This window comes from Juglans microcarpa x Juglans regia, chromosome 8D (assembly GCF_004785595.1).
Source record: "Juglans microcarpa x Juglans regia isolate MS1-56 chromosome 8D, Jm3101_v1.0, whole genome shotgun sequence".
NCBI lineage: Eukaryota > Viridiplantae > Streptophyta > Magnoliopsida > Fagales > Juglandaceae > Juglans > Juglans microcarpa x Juglans regia.
In genome coordinates, this window is record NC_054608.1 from 32587614 (window position 1) to 32613460 (window position 25847).

At 34.0% G+C, this 25847-nt stretch overlaps 4 protein-coding genes and 1 long non-coding RNA gene across 5 annotated transcripts in view; 1 reads left to right on the forward strand and 4 right to left on the reverse strand.

Annotated features, from left to right (window-relative positions):
- LOC121242836 overlaps positions 1–1429 on the forward strand; it is a 26575-nt gene extending 25146 nt beyond the window's left edge. The window contains exon 5 of the long non-coding RNA XR_005935993.1: positions 1418–1429. This is a non-coding gene — a long non-coding RNA (uncharacterized LOC121242836). The remainder of the gene's footprint in view (positions 1–1417) is intronic.
- LOC121242440 (disease resistance protein Roq1-like) overlaps positions 1–9456 on the reverse strand; it is a 38626-nt gene extending 29170 nt beyond the window's left edge. The window contains exons 1-5 of the mRNA XM_041140295.1: positions 8942–9456; positions 6354–7227; positions 6114–6311; positions 5235–5519; positions 4353–5128 (exon numbers count right to left, since the gene is read on the reverse strand). Coding sequence (XP_040996229.1) covers positions 4353–5128; positions 5235–5519; positions 6114–6311; positions 6354–7227; positions 8942–9456 — 2648 coding nt within the window. The remainder of the gene's footprint in view (positions 1–4352; positions 5129–5234; positions 5520–6113; positions 6312–6353; positions 7228–8941) is intronic.
- LOC121242832 (pollen receptor-like kinase 1) overlaps positions 1–25720 on the reverse strand; it is a 27894-nt gene extending 2174 nt beyond the window's left edge. Inside the window, exons 1-3 of the mRNA XM_041140797.1 lie at positions 25709–25720; positions 14609–14619; positions 8439–8442 (exon numbers count right to left, since the gene is read on the reverse strand). The gene's annotated coding sequence lies outside the window, so the exon portion shown is untranslated. The remainder of the gene's footprint in view (positions 1–8438; positions 8443–14608; positions 14620–25708) is intronic.
- LOC121242441 (uncharacterized mitochondrial protein AtMg00810-like) lies at positions 14530–15216 on the reverse strand. Its single transcript, XM_041140296.1, has one exon. The coding sequence runs from the start codon at positions 15214–15216 to the stop codon at positions 14530–14532; it is 687 nt and encodes a 228-aa protein (XP_040996230.1).
- On the reverse strand, positions 17811–23657 carry LOC121242442 (disease resistance protein Roq1-like). Its single transcript, XM_041140297.1, has 5 exons — positions 23183–23657; positions 20352–21465; positions 19473–19757; positions 18375–19366; positions 17811–18147 (listed from the first exon to the last, which is right to left on the reverse strand). Exons 1-5 carry the CDS (start codon positions 23527–23529, stop codon positions 17811–17813), a joined length of 3075 nt encoding a protein of 1024 aa, XP_040996231.1. The 5' UTR covers positions 23530–23657.
- Positions 25721–25847: the final 127 nt, after the last annotated feature.

Sequence of the window (25847 nt, forward strand, 5' to 3'; positions counted from 1 at the left end):
GAGGGGGTGCTAAGAATAGGAGATTGCGAGGCTGTTAGGGGGACAGAGGAAATGGGTTTAGAGGTTGACAAAGTCTTTATTTGCCTGAGATGTGTATGTACGCATTGGATGAGAACGATATATCCGGCTGACCTTCAAATTGGAAAGAAAATCCTTGAGAATCACTTAAATTTTTGCTTTCCAGCATTGACATCGATCGTAGTACTGTTTCATTACAAAAAGATTGAATTTCTGCACATCCTACATCAACAAGACAGGGAGGACAGGGAGGGGGAACAATGGCATGTCTGCAGTTGGCATCCATTACATGTAGCAATGCATCCTCATCTTAAGAAGTGTAAAGAACTTATTGTCATTATAATTGAAAAAATGTTCTACAAAAGAAATAAAATCCTCGCTCCGCCACTGCCTCTGCCAGGTACTGTTAGCCATCAAGTTAGGCGCGATTAGATACAATAGAATCCAAGAGCTCCAGCAAGATAACCACGAAATGGCAAGCCAATATTGGTGATACTAAAATAGAAGTCTTTCATTATGCATTACTATTAGTACATGACCTGATTAGTAAGCAGTAAGCAGGGGCAGATTTGCTGAAGTTTAAGGAGTTGGAATGTTTTCATGACAGGGATTATTATTTCCTCAAGAGTTCATTCTAATTTTGAGACGCATACAAAAAATATGATAATAATCCCATCTAGAGCTTTTAGGACCTTTGATTTGTATCATTTCTAAAACCAGAAACTTTTAGCAATTACAGTACGATAAAAAAAAAAATAACAACATTTTAGATTCCCTTAGTTTGCACAGAAATTAAGTTCATCTCAATTCAGGTGTTTGCCACACATGTTAAGAAAAAAAGCTCCACACAGATAACCTTTCTTCCCTCCTTATGACCCTAGAAAAATACAGCGGTGCTAGCAACATCTAAATTTGATTTTTTTCATCCCTTTACTGTTCTAGATCATCAACCCCATAATAGCTCAACCAAATATCACTTTAGAAGTGATTAAGGGCTCTTACCTAAGAGGACTTTTATCAAACCCGAGGAGAAAACCAAGAGTGGTAATTTTTAACAAAATTATGAATCAGGCTCTCATCTGATTAATACTATTCTAGATCATGAGAAAAATATGATTGAATTTATATCAAGAATTTTATAATTTAATAATAGCTTCAATTGAAAAAAAAAACTCAGAAGTAGAATTATATTTCTAGGGAAAATCTTACCTTATTTTTTTCAAGTACTTCACAAACATCTTTATGAAACCATAATCTACTTCGCTTGCCAGGATCTCTGGGTGATTCTTGTCGGACAATTTATTTACCCATATCTTCTAGTAAGTCATGCATCATCAGTTGGTCATGTTCATCAATAGTTATGAGACATTTATCATTGAGATTTTTTATACCGGCATAGGCAAAGAAATCGCAACCGTCCAATATTTTAGTGACATATTCTCTTTCGTCTCCTTTGAAGAAACATGCAATGTCAAGAAAAATCTTTTTTGTATGATAATCTAATCCATCCTAACTGATTTTGAGTATATCATGGATATTTTTATCTAGAATTATTTTGTACTTTTCCAATGCGCTTCTCCAATAATGCACATTTGTTCCGTACAGATTTGAGCCTACCACAATCAAAGCGAGTGGAAGCCCACGAGCATATTGCAGTGCAAGTTTTGTGACTTCCACAAAATCGTTATCCGGTTGGTCACGCTTGAAGGCATGCCAGGAAAAGAGCTTAAGAGCGTCTTTAGGATCCAATTTATTCATAGGATATTTTTTCCAATTACCAACATTATGATGCACTAGTAAATGCTCATCTCTTGTTGTTATGATGATTCGACTTCCCAATCCAAACCAATCGCAACTTCCACTTAGATTTTCTAATTGGTCCAAATGATCAATGTCATCAAGAACCAGAAGGATCTTTTTATGGCGAAGTCTCTGCTGTATCAAAATGATTCCTCAATCAACATGACCGACCTTAACATTTGGATCTCTTAGGATATCATGAAGAATATTCTCTTGTAGTTGGACGAGACCGCCCTTATCTGGTTTTGAATTTTCTCTAACATTGGCAAGAAAACAACTCCCTTCAAACTGATCAGAAATGCGGTTATACATCTTTTTTGCAATAGTTGTCTTACCAATTCCTCCAGTACCAAAAATCTCTATCATGCGTGTCTCATTAATGATCTCAATACGTAAAAGCATATTAATATCTTCTACACGAGACTCCAACCCAACAAGATACTTTGCAACATGCAAGCATGTACTATTTGGTGGTTTGCTTGAGACTTCAAACAATCTTCTCGATACATTCAGATTTGTTCCTACCAATGCAAAAAGATTAAAAGAAAAGTCATTAATATGACTTCCTCTTCTTTAAAGACATGGGGACATGATTTAGGTACATGAATTTTATTCTCATGTAATAAATGTCAACATTATTGGTAGGGTACGAAGAAGTTACAACATTCATATGATCCTTAATTAATTGTCGACCTGACATCATAATCTACGGACATTTTTAAGACAAAGAAGACGTTTCGGCTTTGTTTGGACGCAAGTCAAAAGAAACTCTACTTTCCAAATTTTGAACAAGGATAAATACCTAGCTAAGTTTGTTTGTTGCGTAACATTTTGCCAAAGGAAAAATGCCAAATGACTCAATGAGTTTACCCCTCAATTTTATTCGTCATGTATTTTATTTTATTTTTAAATTCTTTTTACTTAATTATTAAAGAAGCAATAATTAATAAAATTGTTTTCCTTTTTGTATGGTATTTTATCTTCACCAATTCCCCCGATGTCAGATCTTGAAATATTTGTCTCAATTTTCCTCATAAATATTTCAAATATAGCATGAGCATACACATGAGAAAGTACATATTGGCAAAGCTTACCGGAAGTTCGTTAATAAACCAGAGAAACCGGCTACTTTTTTCAAAGCTTTCTTCCTTTTCAACATCTTTGCGTCATCCGCATAGTAACTTTCCCTTTCTTCGTCCCACTTTATCTCTATAATTTCTGTAATGGATGAAGACACATCCCGATATCTCTTTGAAAGTTGAATAGGATCAATGTATATTAAATGGACTCCAGCACTTTTGAAGATTGCTTCCTTTAAATCACTTCCAAATGTAAACCTCATATTGTTCCCCTCACTGTAACTTGACTGCATCTGACCAATATAATTTCCAGCTATGTATTGTAGATATACACAATGCGTGTCCATTGAAGGCCGTAGCCACATATCATTTCTAATCCGCCGGCCATTTATTGAGATAGTAATATAAGAAATAGCCACTGGAAGAGGTCTCGCAACAAAACACAAAACTAATGCCACGATCTGATGCTTGAATGCATTATTTTCAATTTCTATTTCAATAGAACTACTATATGAAGTAGTCTCCTTGCGACCCTTGAACCACTCAGGAATCCTACTTCCTGGATACATAATCCTACTTGATCCTTTCGTCCGTAAGCGTTCCTATTAAACCAAGTATATATATACGTAAGAAAATAAATACAAGCTATCAAATATATACGAAACAGAAAGAAATTAGAGATCAAATAGATCTGACATGTATACCTGAACCAATAATGGATATGGCGCATGATTCCCTACATCCACTTCCACTTTATTGCACTCCGATAAGTCAATCCATGTTAGCCGTTTTAAGTCGGGTATACCGAATGAAGATTTCGTCGATACATGATGAAAGTATTCCAATAACCCGCATCCAAAAGCCTCAACCTCTTCTATATTTGGTGGAAGGTGTAGAATTTCTTCAAGTTGCTTGCAGCCTCTCAAATCAAGGTGAGACAATCCAACGAATGCTTTGATACATGGAGGAAGGCTAACAATACCACTACCAGATAGACTTAATTTCCTCAAACTGGATGAGAAATTATATGTCTGAGATAAATTATTTGATTCGGGAGGCGGCAATGGGAACAATTCCTTACCTAATGAAATTTCATTTTTCTGTGTACATAGCATGGATTGTCCATTTTGCCCCACCTCCTTTCCAAAATTTACAAGATTTGGACAATTAATGATGTTAACTGCCCATAGACTTTTCAACTGAAAAATGTTTATTGGAAGTTGCACAAGGCTTTTGCACCCTCTCAAATATAACTCCTTGAGACCAGTGAGGTATGTAATGGATGAAGGTAGCTCTTGTATTACAATGCTATGTAACCGGACACATTTCAAATGTTCCATTTCACACTTAATTTCAGGAAAGTATTCAAGGCTTGTACAACCTTCAAGTTCAAGTACTTTTAGAGATCTCAACTTTAAGCTTCTTGGCAAATTCTTTAGGCTAGAACATCCTTCCAATCTCAATTCAACAAGCTTATCTAAAAATCCAACAGAATCATGAACCTCAACTAATCTTATACATCTTGGAGCATTTACAACTTCTATATTTGGTGGAAGATGTAGAATTTCTTCAAGTTGCTCGCAGCCTGCCAAATCAAGGCGAGCCAATCCAACAAGTCCTTCTATCCATGCAGGAAGGCTAACAATACCACTACCAGATAGAATTAATGTGCACAAACTGAAATTTGATTCTGAAGGCGGCAATGGGAGCAATTCCTGTGTACATGGCTTGGATTGTCCATTTTGCCCCACCTCCTTTCCAAAATTTACAAAATTTGGACAATCTTGGATGTGAACTACCATTAGACGTTCCAACTGAAAAATGTTTATTGGAAGATACACAAGGCATTCGCACCATCTCAAAACAAACTGCTCGAGCCCAATGAGGTATGTAATGGATGAAGGCAGCTCCTGTATTACTGTGCTTTCTAAGCAGAGATACTTCAAATATTCCATCTCACACTCAATTTCAGGAAAGTATTTAAGGCTTGTACAACCTCTAAGTTCAAGCAATTCTAGAGATCGCAATTTAAAGTTTCTTGGCAAATTCTTTAGGCTAGAACATTCTAGAAAATTCAATTCAACAAGCTTATCCAAAAATCCAATAGAATCATGAACCTCAACTAAACTTTCACAATCATTAAGAATCAGCTTCTCTAGATTTGAGCAACTTGAAAGATCCGATATTTTTGTCAAGTATTTAGATTCACTGAAATCTATACTTGTTAAGTTCTGTTTAAAAAGAAGAAAACAAAGGAAATATATTAATTGTTAAAGGAAATTTGCAGCATACCTTAAATGTAAGACAGATCGACATATTAAAAATAAAAATATTTACCTTATATAGCACTCTCGTGCCTAAATCTCTAATCATGCTTCCTTGCATTTTTAAAATAGTGAGTTTCTCTCCATGCAAAGTAGATGGCAAAAACTCCAAAGGGCATTCAAGCCAATCAAGAACTCTTAACTCGTTAGAGAAATACTTCAATCTGCCACTAAAACTTGCATTACGGTTTATAAATATTCTGAGGTTTTTCAATTTTGCAAACGCCTTAGTACTCATTTGTGTCTTGCGGTCCTCCAGAGGCAGATCTATCAATATGCCTTCAATTTGCTCTGTTCCCTAATGTGAGAATGCACAAGTGTTCTATCAAAAATGAAAGATAAATCCCCTATAATTAAACACTTGCGCCAGTGTTGAACTATAAGTTTAACATGCTAAGATTTTTTATTTTTTTTACAAAAATATGTGTGTACATCACTATCCCATTTTTTTAAGAAGGAAACAACAAACATATGCCACATCTTTCTTCATATGGTGTTTCTATTTTAGATTTCAAAAGGTATAGCCTTATTTTTATCATTCAGATTTTTAGAAATGAGTGTGTACGTTCAAATGTCAAAGTCATGTATACTTCTTCCTTTTAATACATATTACTCAGTTTAAAATACTAAAACAGGGTCAGATAATCATAGCATTTTGCCCTTTTAGAAAAATGGGGAAAAGGGGATTGGCTTTGATATTTTATTTATACTTCTTCATTAAAAATTATTTTATTTACAACATTGAGAAAATATTTCATGTAGAGGGTACGTTTGTGTCTATATAATAATTTATATGTATTTCTGGATCCATTTCTTTTAATTTAATAATAGCTTTAATTGAAAAAAAAAAGAACTCGAAAGTAGAATTATATTTCTAGAGAAAAAATCTAACCTTCTTTTTTTCAAGTACTTCACGAACATCTTCGTGAAAGTATAATCTACTGCGCTTTCCAGGTTCTTCGGGTGATTTTTGTCGAACAATTTCTCTACCCATATCTTGTAGTAAGTCATGCATCCTCAAATATTGGCTACCATCATATTGATCAATTTTTATGAGACATTTATCATTGAGCTTTTTGATACCGACATAGGCATAAAAACCACAACTGTCTAGTATTTTAGTGACATATTATCTCTCGTGTCCTTTGAAGAAACATGCAATGTCAAGAAAAATCTTTTTTGTAAGATCATCTAATCCATCGTAACTTATTTTGAGTTTTTTGTGGATATTTTCTTCTGGAATTCTTTTGTACTTTTCCAATTCGCTTTTCCAAAAATGTTTATCTTCTCCATATAGATTTGAGCCTATCACTTGTAAAGCGAGTGGAAGGCCGCCAGCACATTTTAGTGCAAGTTTTATGACATCCGCAAAAGCATCATCAGGTTTGTCACTTTTGAAAGCATGCTGGCTAAAGAGCTGAAGAGCTTCATCATGATCCATTTCCTTCATACGATATTTGAAATGAACATGGTGCTTAGTTAGTAAACCCTCATCCCTTGTTGTTATGATGATTCGACTACCAGAACCAAACCAATCGCATCTTCCACATAATTTTTTTAATTGGTCTAAACAATCAACATCATCAAGAACCAAAAGAATTCTTTTACGGCAAAGTCTCTCCATTATCAAATTGATTCCTCGATCGACATTACTAACTTTCAAACTTGAATCTTTAAGAATGTCAGAAAGAATTGTCTGTTGCAACTTTACGAGACCACCTTGATCTTGTTTTGAAGATTCTCTAACATTTGCAAGAAAACAGCTTCCTTCAAACTGATTAGTAATGCGGTTATATATCTCTTTTGCAATAGTTGTTTTCCCAATTCCACCAACACCAAAAATCCCCATCATGCGTATGTCATTCTCCTTAATACATAATAGCATATTAATATCTTCTACACGAGAGTTTATTCCCACTGGATACTCGGCAACATGCAAATATATACGATTTAGTACTATTTTTGAGACCTCTTGAACAATTTCTTCGATAAATTTAGATTCGTTCCTGCCAATGCAAAAGGATTAAAAGAAAATTCATGAATTTGACTTCCTCATGTTAAAAGACATGGGAAGATGATTTACGCATAATTTTATTCTCATGTAATAAATGACGTTATTGGCGAGGCATAAGTTAATTTTATTGTCATTAGAGTAATGCTAGAATAGTCTTAAGTTGTGCAAACTTCGCGCACTCAATTTGAAAAAAGGGGTTCCACCATTAAAAAATAATTCTTACATGTGGGGCCCAGATTAATCTACTTTTTTCAAAAAGAGTGCACGAAACTTACACACTTTAGACTATAAATATCAATCCTTTCTGAACTAACAACTGTTAAAAACATATGAATTTTAAAAGTGTAACAATTCACATGGCTAGCTGTAATACCATACTAAGTGGTGATCGAAGAAGGTGTAGAGATGGTCTGTATCAAATTCAAGACTTAGAAAAATGGAAAATAAATGAGACTTTTAAAATAGTGGAGAAGCAAAGCCATGTATGTCGTCATTCTTTGTTCACTGTTTTCTTTAGTTGTTGAAGTAATGTTTTTTAGTACCTGACATTTATGTGTTAAAAAAATACCACCCATATTCAATTTAAACCATGCTTAAGCTTTGTAAAGTATTAATTTGCATTCCAATTTAATTTGACTTAGTTTGTACCTTCCAATATAATTTGACAATAAATATCAAGAATGTGCCGCTTGACCAATTTAATGGGTAAATCATAAATGTATGCAATTTCTTAGGGTTTATATTATATATCTTTTTTTAATTTATGGTTAAAAAAAAACCGTAGGTTAAGTGTGAAAAATGTTATTACGTAAACAAACATCAATATGAACACAATTTTTATGAGTTGAGGGCTTCTACAATTTGATCATGCATAATATGAAGCCAGCCCCAAAAGCCCAAGCCCAGCCCACAACTAAGGCCCCAAATCCTTAGGAGAAGGCCTACCCATCTCCTCAAAAAGGCGCCGTTTTGTCCCATTTCACACAAACCCTAATTTGTCTCTCCTTCCCAGTCCTCCCCCTCTCTCTCTCTCTCTCTCTCTCTCTCTCTCTCTCTCTTCGCCCACTTTCTTTCTCCCCCTCTCGTGACCTCTGTGCATCACTCTGCACACCCACCACCCACACACAAACACATAGTTGAGTGTCACCCTTGAAGAGGCTTCTCGATCTATAAATAACGTGAGCAACCTCCCCCTCCGACCACCTCTCTCTTCCCTCCCTCGGCCTCTTGTTGTCTCTCCATCTCAGGCTAACGGCCACCCGCCTCTGCCTTCCCTTACTCTCTGTCTCACCCTCTTGGTTTGCCTTCCCTTACTCTCTGTCTCATCCTCTCAGTTTCTCCTCTCTCTCTCTCTCTGAGCTCGGGACGCTTGTGATCATCCATAGATTTTCCCCTCCATGTGTAAGTGACTCTCGGACTAACCTTAAAAATCATTGTTGATGGAAATTGTGAATTGTGATATGTGAAATTATGTCTTGTGGTTGTGTGTTGGGGTGATTTATGTAGTTGTGATGTGGTCGAGTTCCATGTGAAGTGTTGGGATGCATTGTGTCATTTTGTGATGTGGCCTCGTGGAGTGTTGGACGAATTCTGTCCATTTGTTCGTTTTGCTTCATAACTAAATTATATATATCTTCAAAGTATGTAATTCGATCAAAACTAAATTATATATGAATCAATAAAGGGATAAGAGTTTTTGGAATTACTCATTGATCTTTAAATGCAAACCGGATAGACAAGCAGCTTGATTTAAGGCAGTCTTCCACCTCTGAACTTTAGCATCATGCTTGAACTTGTCTTCATGCTTAGACAATGCTTCTTCGAAACTATTTTTTTGGTGTCGTACTGTCGATGGCTCGACTTTGTAAAATACCGGTAAAACCTTCTGTTGCTTTGATTCTTTACATTCTAAGATCTTCATCAGCTCATCCAAACACCATGTAGATGATGCATAGTTTTCAGAAAATACAATGATCGAAATTTTTGACTCTTCAATTGCCTTTAAAAGTGCAGGTGAAATTTCTTCACCTCTTCTCAACTCCTCGTTATCCATGTAAGTATTGATTCCATTTTGACGCAAATCTTTATAAAGATGAACAATAAAATTATTGCGGATATCTTTACCTCGAAAGCTCAAGAATACATCATAACTCCATTGAGAGAGTAAAAAAGGAGAATCGGAGGAAGCAAGGACTCCCGGTGATGCATTGGAAGAAGTCATTTTAAATGTAAAGTATAACGATGGATCGTGTAGATGTGTAAAAAAACGCGTGACAACTGTACAAGATAACGTATGCTTTGGTCAAAGAAACGCGGCCAAACTTCTTCGGTACCCATTGGTGGGCCTCTTCTCGGGGTCAACCATTCATCATCATCATTATTATTATTATTATTTTATCTATTTAATGGTGTAAATTAGGACATTTTAAATCTAAGAGAAATAGTGTTCTTCCGTTTTCTTTTTAATCTTTTCTAATCATATAAGTTTCTAATCACTCAAATGCACTACATCAACTTGTACGACATGTATATATACTGATATAAAATTACAAGATCAGAATTAAATTATTTTCTTATCGATGTGACTGCAAAATATATAGCATGTACATAAAATAAAATAAATTTTTTATTTTAATTTTTTAATTGAATAAAAACTAAAATTAAGGTAGAGATCTCGTAATGGTAAAGTTTAAAAATTAATTAATATGGTTTTTTCTTGTTTCTTTTATTTTATTTTCATTTTAAAAAATTTTAAAGTATAGTCATTTTAGTTTATAAATTATGTGATTTCTTTTATAAATTTAACAGTTCAAAAATAAACAGGGTCCATTGCACGTGATAGAAAATAAACCAGGGCATCCTCATCAATTAGCTCAGCCACAGGCTCAGGGTATCCTCACTTCAGATGGAGTCACGTGCAATGCACCCTTGGTGGGCTTTCATTATCTAAACCAGGGTGTTAAGACTTTAATTACATGAGCTTAAAGTATTTCATGTAAAAGAATAAGAGAAAAGCTTATGTGTGACAGCTTGTTAGCATTGGTTTATTTGTATGTAAATGCAAACACATATTTATATAATTAAACTATTAAATTGATTATATTAGATTATACATATATAAATATTTTCATATTTATGAACAGTGTCAATAAATCTTTACAGTTATACTATTCACTCTACAAATATTATTTTTTTTATTTTTTTCTCTCCTCCCACTCTCTCTCTCTCTAATATGTGTATTTTATTAGTTTTTTCTCTCTCTTCCCGCTCTACTTTCAACATCTTTATAGTAGGTGTTAATTATAAAATATATAAAAAGATTAATTTTAAAAAATTAAAAAAAAAATAATATTATTATTTTCATTCAAAAATCAATGATAGAAAATAAAATTTTTTCTTAAATGACAACTATATTCTCTAAAATATGTAATTTTATATTTATATATAGATAAACTAATGCTTGTAGTTACCAAAAAAACCCTATGTATTAGTCAAAGAAGGCGGCCACAAACTTCTTCGGCAACTTCCTTTTTCATTGAACAAAGAAAAAACAAAACTTCCACTTTACCCATAGTTGTGGGCCCACTTCTTGAGGTTGTAAGTCAATCTATCATTTATCATCATCATTATTATTATTTGAGCGGTGCTAGTTGAGCGGTGCTAGTCTGACATCCAGTAGCACCGTTCGGTTTAATTGTTAGTTATAAAATTAAATTTTTTTTATTCATATTTTTTAATATATTTAAATATTTTTAAAAAATAAAAAAAATATTAATATATTTAAAATTATTTTTTTCATCATTCGATTATAAAAAATAAAAAATAAATAAATAACATTTAGGCAGTATAGTAAATTTTTCTTTATTATTTATCTATCTAATGGCGTAAAAGACATTTATCTATTTAATCTAAAAAAATATTATTTTTAATTTTGATAATTTCTAATCGTATATGTTCTTAATTGAATCAATAATCACTTAAAATATACTACATTAACATATATAACATGAAATAACATAATTAAAGTTAAAAATTCAAATTATTCCTAGATTAAAATTAAATTACTTTCTTATTATTTTTTGTTACTACTGCAAAATACTAATGAAAAACAAACTTTTTATTAAAAAAAAAAAATTGGTTCACATATAGATTTCATTATGGTAAAGTTTACAAACTAACAAAAATTTTTTTATTAATTCATTTTATTTTAATTTTACTTTAAATAAATTATAACGTACTGTATCAAATCAATCAATTTACATATTGAAGATGAGAAACTTTCATGCATAGAAAACTAATCCAAGTCAATGATCAACATTACAAAAAGAATATGAATTTGTGGAAGAAAGATGTGAGAAAATACTTTAGCAACATCCTAATATATGTGTATCTACTTCTATATATATATATATAAGAAAGTAATTATATTAGGATAAATTACACATGATCGATCCTCTCTCTTATTTTTCATGCATTTTAATTTGTTTTATTTATTTATTATTTAATGTTTAAATAAGTGATTATTAGTATTATGTATTAATTTTTCTTTTTTTTAATAATTAAAAATATTTAAAAAATAAAAACAAAAATTTTATTTTTTTAAATAAGTGATTATTAGTATTATGCATTAGTCAACAGTCGGCAGTAAGAAGACAAAAGGACTTCTGTTTTTGTTTTTTTGGAATAAAAGGACTTTTAGTTGGGTTTGGTGGCATGTCACTTTGAGTTTGAAGGGGTGTAGGCCCCACAATGTTGACAACTAAATCTCGAAATAGTCCAGTAGCTTTTTATTCTTTTGAGTAAAAGGTTTTACGCTTGTTTAGTAAAATAGTAAAAGGATTTTACTATTTAGAGTGCTATTTCAATGGGGACAAAAGGACTTTCGGTTGGGTTTGGAGCATGTCGATTGGAAAGAGTGCATGTTACTTATCACTTCAATTTTATTGTTATTCACGGGTGTTCAACCTGGTATCGGATCAGATATTCGGATATATTTGACTCAGAACTCGAATTTCAAATTCAGACCGGGTTCCAACTCAGATATATCAAAGTTATAACCTGAACTGAAAATTAGATATACCCGAGTTTTTACAATCCAGAAATCTAGATTTCGGATTATATTTGGTTTTTTTAAAATATATAAAAGTCCATATTTCAATTTAAAAGCTTTTTTTTTAATTGCCAATATTATATTAAAGACTTTTCAAGAAAAATCCGTATTAAAGAGCACAATTCCCTTTATATAAAAGCCTAAAAGCCTATATTTATTAAAAAAAATATTGAAAATCATAATTTTTTATAAAAGCCTATATTTTATGAAATTTTTTTCTAGGTCAAGTTAAAAAGCATAATACTAACATTGTCCAAAATAATAAAAATATATAAAAATGAAAAACTAAAATGCATGCAATTCACTATATATTACATTATTTGTTATTTATACATTACATTACAAAATACAAAATTACAAGATATGAATTACAAAATCATTAGCATGGTCTTCCATCAATGATTTAATCTCACATCGAGCAGCAACTTCAAGTGATCTGACTGACTGAAAGAAATCCTATAAAAAACTAAAGTTTTGAACAATTAGAAAAGCTACGTAGTCTTTTAATCTCACGCCAAAATTGTAATGCCAAAATTGTTGATGACAACAAAACTCACCTTGAGATAAATTCCAATTCTTCTCTTTATGGAACAATAAGATAAATTACATTTCCAAGCAATGTTCCTCACAGTTCATAACAAAAAGAATGACAAGTCAACAACATGTCCCAACACTTCATCAGAAACACAAGGTAACAAAAGGAAGGCACTCAAATAATAAACCAAAGATCCAAAGCGTTTGGGAAGAAAAATACTACCACCAAACAATACATTTGATCTCTCACAACATGCTCAAAAAAGAAATCCAAGTCACCACACTTGGACATGTTTATGCCAAGTAAACAAAGTTTCCTCTTCAAGTTCAAGGTGTTGTTGCATTCCATATCATATAAAGAAAACAATAGAAAGTAAGACCCATGACACTGAAATAAAGAAAATCGAATCAGGTTTACCACTAACTCGAACAAGAAGAAGAAAATTATCCTTCCCACCCAACAATCCGAGATATGATGAGGCAATGCAAAATTGAACCAAAAAAGAAAATTAATTAGTTATTAAATGTGGCAGCATAATAACGGCCCCTGAGTAATGCATATTAGTGAGCAAGGAGGCTCAATGCATCACATAAATGACATTATCATTTTTCAGCTTACTAGAGCATAAAGCAATGAGTATATCAAGCATTAAGCATAAAACAAAGCAGAAGTTATATAAATTAATAGAAGATAATCGACAAAGGAGCCAAGAAAAGGAGCCAATCTCTGTAAAAGCTAAAAAGTTCCTTTAAACTTAAAAGCTTACAATATTGTAACTTGGACCGAGAACACACTGCCATTAAAGTAGCTCTAAGAAACAGAGGAAAAAGATGGAAACATGTTAACAACCATCCAATCTAATGACAACCAGAATTATATCATTTTGTAAGTTTGTAATTTTTTTTTTAAAGTTTTCACTATCATATAATTTAAAAACTGATGCAATATTATATCATTTCAACGAACATGAACCAATGATTATAGTTTAATAATGTCGGCAATGGTCTAATAGTCTATGGTATTTGTTTGTTTCTCATAAAAGTGTAAGACTCTGCAATACAAATATGGATGGACAATGAAAGGCCAACTTACCTTTCCGAAACATTTCATTCACTTTACATAATACATCAGTCAACATGCAGGATACAGCTTTACAAGTTAAATATGGAAAGTAACATATTTACAGGAGCAAAAAGATGGCAACGTATACAAGACAAGATCAAGGAATCGGAGGAGTAAAATCTGGGATTTGAATATGTACTGCACTTTCAGGATTTCCATTTGTAGCTACTGCTTTGAAAGGCTCTTTAATGTCTGCTGCATTTGTGGCTATTTCAGTGGGATTTGATCTAACCCCCCCCCCCCCCCTCTCAAATTAATGGGGATCATGAGCACCACTAATTTGGACCAAAGAAAAGTAAATCTTGGAGCTGTTTGATCCTTCGTGAATATGTCTCCAATTTGATCTGCAGTGGAAATATAGTTCACTTGGACATCTCTATTGAGTACTTTTTCACGGAGGAAGTGGTAATCAACTTCAACGTGCTTGGTTGTAGCGTGAAACACTGGATTGGACGCCAAAGCAATGGCTCCAATATTATCGCACCAAATTGTTGGAGTGGATGAAAGTTGAATTCTAAGTTCTTTCATTAGCATCCGAATCCAATACAGGTCAGCAGTTGCAATGGCAATGCTGCGGTACTCGGCTTTGGTGCTACTTTTGGAGACAATGGCTGCTTCTTTGCTGTCCAAGTGATGAGATTGGGTCCAAGAAATATCCCATAACCAGTTGTGCTTCGTCGGTCATCCGGATTGCCCGCCCAATCAGAGTCACAATAAGCATTGAGATTAATATCACCAGCAGAATAATAAAGACTGTAATCAATTGTACCTTTAAGGTAACGGAGCACACGTTTTGCAGCAATCCAATGGGGCTCACGGGGGCTGTGCATGAACTGGCACAGCTGATTTACAGCATATGCAATATCAGGGCGTGATATTGTACAATACTGAATAGCTCCAATTACACGACGGCATTCAGTTGGATCCAACAAGAGATTACCCTCTTCTGATGAAAGTTTGGGCCCTGATGTAGTTGGACAATTTAGAGGTTTAGCACCACCCATTTTGGTGCTTTCAAGTAAATCCGTGATATATCTTGTTTGACGAAGGTGTAGACCATGTTTGTCACGGGTTGCCTGGACACCTAGGAAGAAGCTGAGTTCACCCAAATCTTTAACAAGAAATGATTCTTTAAGAGACAAAATAAACGAGTCAATGGCAGCCTTGCTTGAACCAGTTACAAGGATGTCATCCACATAAATCAGGACATACATTTTCACAGAATCATTGGTATAGATAAAGAGGGAATAATCAGAATTAGATTCAACAAAACCATATTCCAAAAGGGATTAAGAGAGACGGCGAAACCAAGCACGTGGTGCTTGTTTCAGGCCGTATAGTGACTTGTGTAGTCGGCAGACATGATTTGGATAATTCTCATCAACGAAACCCTTAGGTTGCTCCATAAAAACCTCTTCATCCAACAAGCCATGCAAAAAAGCATTTGAAATATCTAGTTGATGGATATTCCAGTTAAATGATACTGCTAAAGCAAGAATCATGCGAACTGTGGTGTGTTTCACCACTGGAGAAAAAGTTTCTCCATAATCAATCCCATATTGTTGATCAAAACCTTTTGCAACTAAACGCGCTTTGTAGCGCTCAATACGTCCATCAGAGAGACGTTTAAGCTTAAAAACCCATTTATTCCGAACTATATGCTTACCAGATGGTCGCGGACAGAGGAACCAAGTTCCATTTACCATTAAGGCATCAAATTCCAGACCCATCGCAGCACGCCACTCGGGAGAAGTCACAGCTTGTGCATAGGTGGATATTTTTTGTATGATAATCTAATCCATCCTAACTGATTTTGAGTATATCATGGATATTTTTATCTAGAATTATTTTGTACTTTTCCAATGCGCTTCTCCAATAATGCACATTTCTTCCGTACAGATTTGAGCCTACTACAATCAAAGCGAGTGGAAGCCCACGAGCATATTGCAGTGCAAGTTTTGTGACTTCCACAAAATCATTATCCGGTTGGTCACGCTTGAAGGCATGCCAGGAAAAGAGCTTAAGAGCGTCTCTAGGATCCAATTTATTCATAGGATATTTTTTCCAATTACCAACATTATGATGCACTAGTAAATGCTCATCTCTTGTTGTTATGATGATTCGACTTCCCAATCCAAACCAATCGCAACTCCACTTAGATTTTCTAATTGGTCCAAATGATCAATGTCATCAAGAACCAGAAGGATCTTTTTATGGCGAAGTCTCTACTGTATCAAAATGATTCCTCGATCAACATGACCGACCTTAACATTTGGATCTCTTAGGATATCATGAAGAATATTCTCTTGCAGTTGGACGAGACCGCCCTTATCTGCTTTTGAATTTTCTCTAACATTGGCAAGAAAACAACTCCCTTCAAACTGATCAGAAATGTGGTTATACAACCTTTTTGCAGTAGTTGTCTTACCAATTCCTCCAGTACCGAAAATCTCTATCATGCGTGTCTCATTAATGATCTCAATACGTAAAAGCATATTAATATCTACACGAGACTTCAACCCAACAGGATACTTTGCAACATGCAAGCATGTACTATTTGGTGGTTTGCTTGAGACTTCTTGAATAATCTTCTCGATACATTCAGATTTGTTCCTACCAATGCAAAAAGATTAAAAGAAAAGTCATTAATATGACTTCCTCTTCTTTAAAGACATGGGGACATGATTTAGGTACATGAATTTTATTCTCATGTAATAAATGTCAACATTATTGGTAGGGTACGAAGAAGTTACAACATTCATATGATCCTTAATTAATTGTCGACCTGACATCATAATCTACGGACATTTTTAAGACAAAGAAGACGTTTCGGCTTTGTTTGGACGCAAGTCAAAAGAAACTCTACTTTCCAAATTTTGAACAAGGATAAATACCTAGCTAAGTTTGTTTGTTGCGTAACATTTTGCCAAAGGAAAAATGCCAAATGACTCAATGAGTTTACCCCTCAATTTTATTCGTCATGTATTTTATTTTATTTTTAAATTCTTTTTACTTAATTATTAAAGAAGCAATAATTAATAAAATTGTTTTCCTTTTTGTATGGTATTTTATCTTCACCAATTCCCCCGATGTCAGATCTTGGAATATTTGTCTCAATTTTCCTCAGAAATATTTCAAATATAGCATGAGCATACACATGAGAAAGTACATATTGGCAAAGCTTACCGGAAGTTCGTTAATAAACCAGAGAAACAGGATACTTTTTTCAAAGCTTTCTTCCTTTTCAACATCTTTGCGTCATCCGCATAGTAACTTTCCCTTTCTTCGTCCCACTTTATCTCTATAATTTCTGTAATAGGATCAATGTATATTAAATGGACTCCAGCACTTTTGAAGATTGCTTCCTTTAAATCACTTCCAAATGTAAACCTCATATTGTTCCCCTCACTGTAACTTGACTGCATCTGACCAATATAATTTCCAGCTATGTATTGTAGATATACACAATGTGTGTCCATTGAAGGCCGTAGCCACATATCATTTCTAATCTGCCGGCCATTTATTGAGATAGTAATATGAGAAATAGCCACTGGAAGAGGTCTCGCAACAAAACACAAAACTAATGCCACGATCTGATGCTTGAATGCATTATTTTCAATTTCTATTTCAATAGAACTACTATATGAAGTAGTCTCCTTGCGACCCTTGAACCACTCAGGAATCCTACTTCCTGGATACATAATCCTACTTGATCCTTTCGTCCGTAAGCGTTCCTATTAAACCAAGTATATATATATACGTAAGAAAATAAATACAAGCTATCAAATATATACGAAACAGAAAGAAATTAGAGATCAAATAGATCTGACATGTATACCTGAACCAATAATGGATATGGCGCATGATTCCCTACATCCACTTCCACTTTATTGCACTCTGATAAGTCAATCCATGTTAACCGTTTTAAGTCGGATATACCGAATGAAGATTCCGTCGATACATGATGAAAGTATTCCAATAACCCGCATCCAAAAGCCTCAACCTCTTCTATATTTGGTGGAAGGTGTAGAATTTCTTCAAGTTGCTTGCAGCCTCTCAAATCAAGGTGAGACAATCCAACGAATGCTTTGATACATGGAGGAAGGCTAACAATACCACTACCAGATAGACTTAATTTCCTCAAACTGGATGAGAAATTATATGTCTGAGATAAATTATTTGATTCGGGAGGCGGCAATGGGAACAATTCCTTACCTGATGAAATTTCATTTTTCTGTGTACATAGCATGGATTGTCCATTTTGCCCCACCTCATTTCCAAAATTTACAAGATTTGGACAATTAATGATGTTAACTGCCCATAGACTTTTCAACTGAAAAATGTTTATTGGAAGTTGCACAAGCTTTTGCACCTTCTCAAATATAACTCCTTGAGACCAGTGAGGTATGTAATGGATGAAGGTAGCTCTTGTATTACGATGCTATGTAACCGGACACATTTCAAATGTTCCATTTCACACTTAATTTCAGGAAAGTATTCAAGGCTTGTACAACCTTCAAGTTCAAGTACTTTTAGAGATCTCAACTTTAAGCTTCTTGGCAAATTCTTTAGGCTGGAACATCCTTCCAATCTCAATTCAACAAGCTTATCTAAAAATCCAACAGAATCATGAACCTCAACTAATCTTATACATCTTGGAGCATTTACAACTTCTATATTTGGTGGAAGATGTAGAATTTCTTCAAGTTGCTCGCAGCCTGCCAAATCAAGGCGAGCCAATCCAACAAGTCCTTCTATCCATGCAGGAAGGCTAACAATACCACTACCAGATAGAATTAATGTGCACAAACTGAAATTTGATTCTGAAGGCGGCAATGGGAGCAATTCCTGTGTACATGGCTTGGATTGTCCATTTTGCCCCACCTCCTTTCCAAAATTTACAAAATTTGGACAATCTTGGATGTGAACTACCATTAGACGTTCCAACTGAAAAATGTTTATTGGAAGATACACAAGGCATTCGCACCATCTCAAAACAAAATGCTCGAGCCCAATGAGGTATGTAATGGATGAAGGCAGCTCCTGTATTACTGTGCTTTCTAAGCAGAGATACTTCAAATGTTCCATTTCACACTCAATTTCAGGAAAGTATTCAAGGCTTGTACAACCTCTAAGTTCAAGCAATTCTAGAGATCGCAACTTAAAGTTTCTTGGCAAATTCTTTAGGCTAGAACATTCTAGAAAATTCAATTCAACAAGTTTATCCAAAAATCCAATAGAATCATGAACCTCAACTAAACTTTCACAATCATTAAGAATCAGCTTCTCTAGATTTGAGCAACTTGAAAGATCCGATATTTTTGTCAAGTATTTAGATTCCCTGAAATCTATACTTGTTAAGTTCTGTTTAAAAAGAAGAAAACAAAGGAAATATATTAATTGTTAAAGGAAATTTGCAGCATACCTTAAATGTAAGACAGATCGACATATTAAAAATAAAAATATTTACCTTATATAGCACTCTCGTGCCTAAAACTCTAATCATGTTTCCTTGCATTTTTAAAATAGTGAGTTTCTCTCCATGCAAAGTAGATGGCAAAAACTCCAAAGGGCATTCAAGCCAATCAGGAACTCTTAACTCGTTAGAGAAATACTTCAATCTGCCACTAAAACTTGCATTGCGGTTTATAAATATTCTGAGGTTTTTCAATTTTGCAAACGCCTTAGTACTCATTTGTGTCTTGCGGTCCTCCAGAGGCAGATCTATCAATATGCCTTCAATTTGCTCTGTTCCCTAATGTGAGAATGCACAAGTGTTCTATAAAAAATGAAAGATAAATCCCCTATAATTAAACACTTGCGCCAGTGTTGAACTATAAGTTTAACATGCTAAGATTTTTTATTTTTTTTACAAAAATATGTGTGTACATCACTATCCCATTTTTTTAAGAAGGAAACAACAAACATATGCCACATCTTTCTTCATATGGTGTTTCTATTTTAGATTTCAAAAGGTATAGCCTTATTTTTATCATTCAAATTTTTAGAAATGAGTGTGTACGTTCAAATGTCAAAGTCATGTATACTTCTTCCTTTTAATACATATTACTCAGTTTAAAATACTAAAACAGGGTCAGATAATCATAGCATTTTGCCCTTTTAGAAAAATGGGGAAAAGGAGATTGGCTTTGATGATTTTATTTATACTTCTTCATTAAAATTATTTTATTTACAACATTGAGAAAATATTTCATGTAGAGGGTACGTTTGGGTCTATATAATAATTTATATGTATTTCTGGATCCATTTCTTTTAATTTAATAATAGCTTTAATTGAAAAAAAAAAGAACTCGAAAGTAGAATTATATTTCTAGAGAAAAAGTCTTACCTTCTTTTTTTCAAGTACTTCACGAACATCTTCGTGAAAGTACAATCTACTGCGCTTTCCAGGTTCTTCGGGTGATTTTTGTCGAACAATTTCTCTACCCATATCTTGTAGTAAGTCATGCATCCTCAAATATTGGCTACCATCATATTGATCAATCGTTATGAGACATTTATCATTGAGCTTTTTGATACCAACATAGGCATAGAAACCACAACTGTCTAGTATTTTAGTGACATATTCTCTCTCGTGTCCTTTGAAGAAACATGCAATGTCAAGAAAAATCTTTTTTGTAAGATCATCTAATCCATCGTAACTTATTTTGAGTCTTTTGTGGATATTTTCTTCTGGAATTCTTTTGTACTTTTCCAATTCGCTTTTCCAAAAATGTTTATCTTCTCCATATAGATTTGAGCCTATCACTTGTAAAGCGAGTGGAAGGCCGCCAGCACATTTTAGTGCAAGTTTTATGACATCCGCAAAAGCATCATCAGGTTTGTCACTTTTGAAAGCATGCTGGCTAAAGAGCTGAAGAGCTTCATCATGATCCATTTCCTTCATACGATATTTGAAATGAACATGGTGCTTAGTTAGTAAACCCTCATCCCTTGTTGTTATGATGATTCGACTACCAGAACCAAACCAATCGCATCTTCCACATAATTTTTTTAATTGGTCCAAACAATCAACATCATCAAGAACCAAAAGAATTCTTTTACGGCAAAGTCTCTCCATTATCAAATTGATTCCTCGATCGACATTACTAACTTTCAAACTTGAATCTTTAAGAATGTCAGAAAGAATTGTCTGTTGCAACTTTACGAGACCACCTTGATCTTGTTTTGAAGATTCTCTAACATTTGCAAGAAAACAGCTTCCTTCAAACTGATTAGTAATGCGGTTATATATCTCTTTTGCAATAGTTGTTTTCCCAATTCCACCAACACCGAAAATTCCCATCATGCGTATGTCATTCTCCTTAATACATAATAGCATATTAATATCTTCTACACGAGAGTTTATTCCCACTGGATACTCGGCAACATGCAAATATATACGATTTATTACTATTTTTGAGACCTCTTGAACAATTTCTTCGATAAATTTAGATTCGTTCCTGCCAATGCAAAAGGATTAAAAGAAAATTCATGAATTTGACTTCCTCATGTTAAAAGACATGGGAAGATGATTTACGCATAATTTTATTCTCATGTAATAAATGACGTTATTGGCGAGGCATAAGTTAATTTTATTCTCATTAGAGTAATGCTAGAATAGTCTTAAGTTGTGCAAACTTCGCGCACTCAATTTGAAAAAACGGGTTCCACCATTAAAAAATAATTCTTACATGTGGGGCCCAGATTAATCTACTTTTTTCAAAAAGAGTGCACGAAACTTACACACTTTAGACTATAAATATCAATCCTTTCTGAACTAACAACCGTTAAAAACATATGAATTTTAAAAGTGTAACAATTCGCATGGCTAGCTGTAATACCATACTAAGTGGTGATTGAAGAAGGTGTAGAGATGGTCTGTATCAAATTCAAGACTTAGAAAAAGGGAAAATAAATGGGACTTTTAAAATAGTGGAGAAGCAAAGCCATGTATGTCGTCATTCTTTGTTCACTGTTTTCTTTAGTTGTTGAAGTAATGTTTTTTAGTACCTGACATTTATGTGTTAAAAAAATACCACCCATATTCAATTTAAACCATGCTTAAGCTTTGTAAAGTATTAATTTGCATTCCAATTTAATTTGACTTAGTTTGTACCTTCCAATATAATTTGACAATTAATATCAAGAATGTGCCGCTTGACCAATTTAATGGATAAATCATAAATGTATGCAATTTCTTAGGGTTTATATTATATATCTTTTTTTAATTTATGGTTAAAAAAAAAAACCGTAGGTTAAGTGTGAAAAATGTTATTACGTAAACAAACATCAATATGAACACAAATTTTATGAGTTGAGGGCTTCTACAATTTGGTCATGCATAATATGAAGCCAGCCCCAAAAGCCCAAGCCCAGCCCACAACTAAGGCCCCAAATCCTTTGGAGAAGGCCTGCCCATCTCCTCAAAAAGGCGCCGTTTTGTCCCATTTCACACAAACCCTAATTCGTCTCTCCTTCCCAATCCTCCCGCCCCTCTCTCTCTCTCTCTCTCTCTCTCTCTCTCTCTTCGCCCACTTTCTTTCTCCCCCTCTCGTGACCTCTGTGCATCACTCTGCACACCCACCACCCACACACAAACACATAGTTGAGTGTCACCCTTGAAGAGGCTTCCCGATCTATAAATAACGTGAGCAACCTCCCCCTCCGACCACCTCTCTCTTCCCTCCCTCGGCCTCTTGTTGTCTCTCTATCTCAGGCTAACGGCCACCCGCCTCTGCCTTCCCTTACTCTCTGTCTCACCCTCTTGGTTTGCCTTCCCTTACTCTCTGTCTCATCCTCTCAGTTTCTCCTCTCTCTCTCTCTCTCTGAGCTCGGGACGCTTGTGATCATCCATAGATTTTCCCCTCCATGTGTAAGTGACTCTCGGACTAACCTTAAAAATCATTGTTGATGGAAATTGTGAATTGTGATATGTGAAATTATGTCTTGTGGTTGTGTGTTGGGGTGATTTATGTAGTTGTGATGTGGTCGAGTTCCATGTGAAGTGTTGGGATGCATTGTGTCATTTTGTGATGTGGCCTCGTGGAGTGTTGGACAAATTCTGTCCATTTGTTCATTTTGCTTCATAACTAAATTATATATATCTTCAAAGTATGTAATTCGATCAAAACTAAATTATATATGAATCAATAAAGGGATAAGAGTTTTTGGAATTACTCATTGATCTTTAAATGCAAACCGGATAGACAAGCAGCTTGATTTAAGGCAGTCTTCCACCTCTGAACTTTAGCATCATGCTTGAACTTGTCTTCATGCTTAGACAATGCTTCTTCGAAACTATTTTTTTGGTGTCGTACTGTCGATGGCTCGACTTTGTAAAATACCAGTAAAACCTTCTGTTGCTTTGATTCTTTACATTCTAAGATCTTCATCAGCTCATCCAAACACCATGTAGATGATGCATAGTTTTCAGAAAATACAATGATCGAAATTTTTGACTCTTCAATTGCCTTTAAAAGTGCAGGTGAAATTTCTTCACCTCTTCTCAACTCCTCGTTATCCATGTAAGTATTGATTCCATTTTGACGCAAATCTTTATAAAGATGAACAATAAAATTATTGCGGATATCTTCACCTCGAAAGCTCAAGAGTACATCATAACTCCATTGAGAGAGTAAAAAAGGGGAATCGGAGGAAGCAAGGACTCCTGGTGATGCATTGGAAGAAGTCATTTTGAATGTCAAGTATAACTAATTGCAGATGGATCGTGTAGATGTGTAAAAAACGCGTGATAACTGTACAAGATAACGTATGCTTTGGTCAAAGAAACGCGGCCAAACTTCTTTGGTACCCTTGGTGGGCCTCTTCTCGGAGTCATCCATTCATCATTATTATTATTATTATTATTATTATTTTATCTATTTAATGTGTTTGGGGCATGTCGGCAGTAAGAAGACAAAAGGACTTCTGTTTTTGTTTTTTTGGAATAAAAGGACTTTTAGTTGGGTTTGGTGGCATGTCACTTTGAGTTTGAAGGGGTGTAGGCCCCACAATGTTGACAACTAAATCTCGAAATAGTCCAGTAGTTTTTTATTCTTTTGAGTAAAAGGTTTTACGCTTGTTTAGTAAAATAGTAAAAGGATTTTACTATTTAGAGTGCTATTTCAATGAGGACAAAAGGACTTTCGGTTGGGTTTGGGGCATGTCGATTGCAAAGAGTGCATGTTACTTATCATTTCAATTTTATTGTTATTCACGGGTGTTCAACCTGGTATCGGATCAGATATTCGGATATATTTGACTCAGAACCTGAATTTTAAATTCAGACCGGGTTCCGACCCAGATATCTCCAAGTTATAACCTGAGCCGAAAATTGGATATATCCAAGTTTTTACAACCCAAAAATCTAAGTTTCGGACTATATTCGATTTTTTTAAAATATATAAAAGTCCATATTTCAATTTAAAAGCCTTTTTTTTAATTGCCTATATTATATTAAAGACTTTTCAAGAAAAATTCATATTGAAGAGCATAATTGCCTTTATGTAAAAGCCTAAAAGCCTATATTTATTAAAAAAAAATGTTGAAAATCATAATTTTTTATAAAAGCCTATATTTTATGAAATTTTTTTCTAGGTCAAGTTAAAAAGCATAATATTAACATTGTCAAAAATAATAAAAATATATAAAAATGAAAAACTAAAATGCATGCAATTCACTATATATTACATTATTTGTTATTTATACATTACATTACAAAATACAAAATTACAAGATATGAATTACAAAATCATTAGCATGGTCTTCCATCAATGATTTAATCTCACATCGAGCAGCAACTTCAAGTGATCTGACTGACTGAAAGAAATCCTATAAAAAACTAAAGTTTTGAACAATTAGAAAAGCTACGTAGTCTTTTAATCTCACACCAAAATTGTAATGCCAAAATTGTTGACGACAACAAAACTCACCTTGAGATAAATTCCAATTCTTCTCTTTATGGAACAATAAGATAAATTATATTTCCAAGCAATGTTCCTCACAGTTCATAACAAAAAGAATGACAAGTCAACAACATGTCCCAACACTTCATCAGAAACATTAGGTAACAAAAGGAAGGCACTCAAATAATAAACCAAAGATCCAAAGCGTTTGGGAAGAAAAATGCTACCACCAAACAATACATTTGATCTCTCACAACATGCTCAAAAAAGAAATCCAAGTCACCACACTTGGACATGTTTATGCCAAGTAAACAAAGTTTCCCCTTCAAGTTCAAGGTGTTGTTGCATTCCATATCATATAAAGAAAACAATAGAAAGTAAGACCCATGACACTGAAATAAAGAAAACCGAATCAGGTTTACCACTAACTGGAACAAGAAGAAGAAAATTATCCTTCCCACCCAACAATCCGAGATATGATGAGGCAATGCAAAATTGAACAAAAAAAGAAAATTAATTAGTTATTAAATGTGGCAACATAATAACAGCTCCTGAGTAATGCATATTAGTGAGCAAGGAGGCTCAATGCATCACATAAATGACATTATCATTTTTAAGCTTATTAGAGCATAAAGCAATGAGTATATCAAGCATAAAGCATAAAACAAAGCAGAAGTTATATAAATTAATAGAAGATAATCGATAAAAGAGCCAAGAAAAAGAGCCAATCTCTGTAAAAGCTAAAAAGTTCCTTTAAACTTAAAAGCTTACAATATTGTAACTTGGACCGAGAACACACTGCCATTAAAGTAGCTCTAAGAAACAGAGGAAAAAGATGGAAACATGTTAACAACCATCCAATCTGATGACAACCAAAATTATATCATTTTGTAAGTTTGTAATTTTTTTTTTTAAGTTTTCACTATCATATAATTTAA

Excerpts from the sequence above, each read along its gene's own strand:
- LOC121242441 (XM_041140296.1), bottom strand. The coding sequence starts at position 15,216 with ATGTATGTCCTGATTTATGTGGATGACATCCTTGTAACTGGTTCAAGC.
- LOC121242442 (XM_041140297.1), bottom strand. The coding sequence starts at position 23,529 with ATGGATAACGAGGAGTTGAGAAGAGGTGAAGAAATTTCACCTGCACTT. Across the intron at positions 19,758-20,351 it reads AAGTACTTGAAAAAAAGAAG|GGAACAGAGCAAATTGAAGG; the intron begins GTAAGACTTTTT and ends TTCTCACATTAG. Across the intron at positions 18,148-18,374 it reads AAGGAGTTATATTTGAGAAG|TTTGAGGAAATTAAGTCTAT; the intron begins GTGCAAAAGCTT and ends TTTCTCATCCAG.